The 6,000-nt window shown below is 28.8% G+C and overlaps 1 protein-coding gene across 1 annotated transcript; it reads left to right on the top strand.

The window, feature by feature from the left end:
- Positions 1–794: 794 nt before the first annotated feature.
- LOC127513171 (guanine nucleotide-binding protein G(I)/G(S)/G(O) subunit gamma-10-like) lies at positions 795–4,077 on the top strand. Its single transcript, XM_051894778.1, has 2 exons — positions 795–1,006; positions 3,677–4,077. Exon 1 carries the CDS (start codon positions 814–816, stop codon positions 997–999), a length of 186 nt encoding a protein of 61 aa, XP_051750738.1. The 5' UTR covers positions 795–813; the 3' UTR covers positions 1,000–1,006; positions 3,677–4,077.
- Positions 4,078–6,000: the final 1,923 nt, after the last annotated feature.

The raw sequence follows: 6,000 nt of genomic DNA, 5'->3' as shown, positions 1-6,000 counted from the left end.
CTTGTGTAATTATGAATTAGTATGTCATCATTTCGACTTTTTGATATAATAATGAGATAAAAAGTCAAAATTATGACTTAGTATGTCATAATTATGAATTACTATGTCAATTGTGACTTTTTATCTCAATTTCGACTTTTTATCTCATAATCAACTTGTCATTAAATATAATTTATTATGTCATCATGACTTAGTATGTCATAATTATGAATTAGTGTCATAATTTTGACTTTTTATCTCATAACTATAACTGTCATTATGACTTACTATGTTATAACTTCGACTTTTTATCATATCATTGACATAAAAAGTCATAATTATCACTTTGTCATAAAGTCCCCCTGCAGTCAATAATTTTATCCCTTAAAACTTATCTTTGATAATCAAAATTACATATTTAAAACATTTTTCCAGTGAAAATAATTTCTTCATGCCTTATAATAGCTTGACTGTAACTCGACACCCTTGCTTTATTTAGTACATGCAGATCCATAAGTATGCAAATTAGTCTCCGCCCCCACTCGCTCACTCCAGCTCGGATTACCTGATCCACTCGCTCAGCTTTACTTTACAGGCTCGTCTACAAGTCCATGCGTTTTATGTATCGCTCTCTACAGCATCTGACACATAACTGTAATTAATATGATTGGTGTTTTGCTTGACTGTGTTATCAAACAGCTAATAATGTGTTGCTAATGTTGCACAAACCATGTTCCCGTTCACCATCTCAGAGTCAGACAGATGCCTTCTAAAAATCAGCATCCTTACAAACGCTTTGAACATCATAGAAAGTCACAGTGGAGACTGCATGACATGAGTTATGAGTTGGGATGTCACCTGATTTCAAACGTAAACAGTCTGTTTGTAACGCAGGTTTCTCAGGCGGCGGCGGATCTTCAGCAGTACTGCCTCCAGAACGCCAGTAAAGATGCGCTCCTGGTCGGAGTACCGGCAGGCAGTAACCCGTTCAGAGAGCCGCGCTCATGCACACTGCTGTAGACTGAAGGTAACGACAAACACCTCGCAGCTTTACATCTGACAGATCCAACAGAGAGAGACAAGATGAGCAATAATTAAAGAAGCCAGAACACTCTTTTCAGGTTCAGTTGGTTCTGTAAAGAACTCTAGGGTTCTTGACTCAGTCTTAAAGGCCTTTTTTGCCAAAAAGGTTGTGTATAAAGAGAAATGTCTTAAACGTAATACTTTATTGTTTAACGGGTATTTAAATATTTTCTACTGGTAAACTGTTTACGAGCTGTTTAATTCAGTAAATGCAATTAAAGTTAAAAATGAATTAAAACTAAATCCATAAAGTGATGGAACCCCGAAAAGGTTCTATATGAAGCACCTGAAAGAACCGTCGAGCTTCCATATAGAACCTCTTCTTCTGGGAGTGAAGTCATCTGAATACATGCTTTTGAAGACGCTCTCCAAAGTAGATACATTTAAAAAAGAAGTCACTTTCATGTTGTAGTGTGAAGCCTGAAAACAGAGATATTCACAAACGATGACACATGTAGTCATGTGACGCATATTGTACCCATACTGTGGATGTCTATTATTATATCGGCATTGCTGTGCCTGCTATTCACTTTCATAATGTAGCTAAAGATTTATCTCATAATTATTACTATGTCATAATTATGTCTTTTTGTCTCACTATTATGACATATCATTGACTTAGTTTGTCAATTTCAACTTTTATCTAAATTTCGACTTTTTAATCTCATAATTATGACTTTCATAATTTCAATTTTTATCTCATTATGACTTATGTCATTGACTTAGTATGTCATAATTTCGACTTTTTATGCCATAATTTCGACTTTATCATAATTACAACTTTCTGTTATAATTATGACTTTTTATCTCATAATTTTAACTTTATCATAATTACAACTTTTTATGTAATAATTACGACTTTTTGTCATAATTTCAACTTTATCCGAATTACGACTATATCTCATAATTTCGACTTATCATAATTACAAATTTTTGTCATAATTTCGACTTTGTCATAATTACGACTTTTTAGTTCATAATTTCGACTTTATCATATAACGGGTTTTATGTCAAATTTCGACTTTATCATATTGCGACTTTTTTTTACCTCATTAATTTCGACTTGATCATAATTATGACTTTTTATGTCATAATTTTTTTTTTTTTATCAAATGAAGTCGTCACCTTTATTTATATAGGCCTAGCACATTTTACAAAATATTTAATCCAGTTCCATCTGGTTGAAGATCAGAATCATCGCGATCATGCTACGGTAACCTCAGGATAAACAGAGAGACTAATATTAGCGTAGACGCCATTCTTCTTCTGATGTAAAGAGTAATGTGGGAAGTGTTCCCAGTTCCCGGCTGACCTAATTTATGCAGCCTAACAACCCTTTAACGGATTTGAAAACATAAATTGATCATGTGTAATGTGTATGCCAGGTTAAAGAGTTGTGTTTTTAGTCTAGATTTAAACTGACAGAGTGTGTCTGCTTCCCGAACCAATGCTAGGAGATTGTTCCAGAGTTTAGTTGCTAAAAAGGAGAAGGATCTACCACCTGCAGTTGATTTTGATATTCTAGGTATTATCAGCTGGCCTGAATTCTGAGATCGCAATCGACGTGAAGGGACTATGATGCTTTAAGAGCTCGCTCAGGTACTGGGGAGCTAAACCATTTAGTGCTTTGTAAGTAATTAGCAAGATTTTAAAATCTATACGATGTTTAATAGCTTAATGCAGTGTTGACAGAACTGGGACCAGCTGGAGTTTGTTTATTAGGCATGTAGGGCAACCACCCAGTAATCTACCTTGAGGTCATGAATGCATGAACTAACTGTTCCACATTTGTCATTGAAAGCATATGTCATAGTTTAGATTTTTAAGATGGAAGAATGCGGTTTTACAGTTGCAAGAAATGTGACTTTCAAATGAGAGATTGTATCAAAGAGCACACCCAGGTTCCTAACTGACAACAAAGACTTACCAGAACACCCATCAAGTGTTTAAACAGGTTATTTCGTGTGGATTAAAAACAGATTATTATGACATAAAAAGAAATGCAGCTTCTCTTACTGTTTAGTAAGAGTCATACGCAGCTGTGTGGGATATTATTTTTAGCCCGAAGCGCTGGGCCTGCATCCGGCGTACTGTTTGGGAAGTCTGCTTTGGGAAGCCTACTTTTACATCAACAGGAAGTTGGGTTTAGAGGAGTGTAGAGGAAGTCCTGAGATAGTGGACTTGTGCATTACACTTTATGCATTTTCTATCGTCCGTTATGTAATATGCATTGTGTTCTTATATAATGTACATGGTTTATTGTGGCTCAAATGTGGCTGAAGGGAAAATATAACTTGATATTAGTCATCATGACAGTCGGCCAAAATGAAGATTGAGGAAACAGTCTGTGGCGCTTCTGCTCTTGACCAGCATGAGTGTGGCTTTCTTCGCCGTCTGTGGCTTGATGCTAAACTTAGTTTTGCATGAGATGTGTTTGCAACATGTCTATCTTTTAGTGGATTTAGTTGCCAAACTGCAAATTAGAAAAAAGTAAGAGTCGTTCACATAAACATGAAAGTTTTGTCTTTATTTACTCACCCAAACTTGTTTCAGGATGATTAAATACTAAGTATATTGATTCATTTCTCACATTTATTTGTCTTTTTGTTTGCAGGAGGGAGGAGGCAGATCAGTGCTGGTATTTTATATTACACAACCATAGAAGTGAAACATCATGAGAAATATTGTAAGAATATTGATGCCTTAAATTTCATATATTTCTTTTGTATTTTATATTACGACTGAATATGAAACGGAACCATTGTATGAATGGATTTATCTTATTAATGTATCAGAATTAATCATTTAGTTATTCCAAAAGAATTAAAGAGATTCTGTTGTTTAAGTTTTGTTAATTAAGTGTGTTAATTATTGATTTGTCTGATCAATGAAAAAACTGTTTTTTAGTATATGATTGAAAAGGAAATAAATGCATATTTTGTTTGAATATACAAAGATGTTTCATATTGTTTACTTTGCACATGATGAAACAATTAAAGGTGTCTTTAGATGAAATCTAACTTCTAATTAAAGTCAAATAGTTGAAAGAAAACAATCATATAACAATTTTCTTTTCTGAAATATAGGCTGTGTGTTCCACAGTTATTGGAACCCGTTCATTTAATACTTTGTGTAACGTCCCTTTTCCATGATAACAGCTCCGGATCTTCTCCTGTAATGTTTATGAACATCTGAGACCATTCAGAATCTCTCCAGATCCTTCAGATTCAAAGGACTCTCTTCTTCAGGTCATCTCACAAGTTTCTTTGGGCTTTGGGTCGAGGACTGCTGTGTCCAGGACTGAACTCTCATTCTGTGCTCTTCTGTTGTTTATTTGAGATGTGCTTCAGATCAGTGTCATGCTGGAAGATCCAGCCTCAGCCCATGAGCTTCCTGACAGGGTCAGTCAGCTGCTACTTGATGGAGTTTATGAGACTGTGTATCTGAACACTGGGGTCTGGGGAGTGACGGGATCTAGAGAAAACCTGTAAAAATGTAAAAATAAATAAATAAAAATAAGATTAAACTAACTGAATAACTACATTTGATTAAAGCAAAAAAAAAAAAAAAAAAAAATTGTATTTAAATAAATAAATAATGAATTAATACCATAGACTAAAATAAATTGATTAAAATACATAAATAAAATTTGATACATTTGATTAAAATAAATAAATAAATAAAATATGATTTAAATAAAAAATAACCACGTAAATATAAAAAAACATTTTATTTAAATAAATATATAGAAAATTAAAATAAATAAAATTTAAATATATTTAAATAAATAAAAATAAGTAAATAGAGAAATATAAATATTTAAACTAAATAAATAAAAAAAATTAAAACTTTTTTTTAAATGAAATAAATACATTTGATAAAACTAAATAAATACAATTTGATTTAAATAAATAGAAATGCAGTGTAAAAATAAAAAAATATTAAAATAATTAAAATTGTATTTAAATTAGGAATAAATTAATACAAAAACATAAAAAACATTTAATTAAAATAAATAAATTATTAAAATAAATAAAATTTGATTTAAATAAATACATTTGATAAAAACTAAATAAATAAAATTTGATTGAAATAAAAAAGATTAAAATAAAATTTTATTGAAATAAATGAAATAAGTACATTTGATAAAATACAATATTATTTAAATAAATAGAAATTCAGTGAAAAATAAATAAAATATAAAATAAATAAAATTGTATTTAAATTAAGAATAAATTAATACATTAGACTAAAATACATTTATTAAAATAAATAAAATTTAATTTAAATAAAAATAAGTAAATAGAGAAATATAAACAGTTAAACTAAAGAAATAAAAAAGATTAAAATATTTAAAAAAAAAAGAAATAAATACATTTGATAAAACTAAATAAATACAATTTGATTTAAATAAATAGAAATACTGTGTAAAAATAAAAAAATATTTAAAAAATTAAATTGTATTTACATTAGGAATAAATTAATACAAAAACATTAAAAAAACATTTAATTTAAATAAATAAATAATTTAAATAAATAAAATTTAATTTAAATAAATACATTTCATAAAAACTAAATAAATAAAATTTGATTTAAATAAAAAAAGATTAAAATAAAATTTTATTGAAATAAATAAGTACATTTGATAAAATACAATATTATTTAAATAAATAGAAATGCAGTGAAAAAATAAATAAAATATAAAATAAATAAAATTTAAATTAAGAATAAATTAATACATTAAACTAAAATTGATTTAAATAAAAATAAATAATAAATTAATACATTTGATTTGAAATAAATAATTTAAATAAATAATATTTGATTCAAATAAAATTAAACAGCCACATAAATAAAAACATTTAATAAAAATAAATAAATAACATTTGTTTTATCAAATTTATTTATTTAAATGAAACTAAATAAATAAAATTTGAT

The sequence above is a fragment of the Ctenopharyngodon idella genome, chromosome 5, assembly GCF_019924925.1.
Source record: "Ctenopharyngodon idella isolate HZGC_01 chromosome 5, HZGC01, whole genome shotgun sequence".
Taxonomy (NCBI): Eukaryota; Metazoa; Chordata; class Actinopteri; order Cypriniformes; family Xenocyprididae; genus Ctenopharyngodon; species Ctenopharyngodon idella.
Note: the sequence above shows the minus strand (reverse complement) of the source record. Positions and strands in the feature narration are given on the sequence as shown.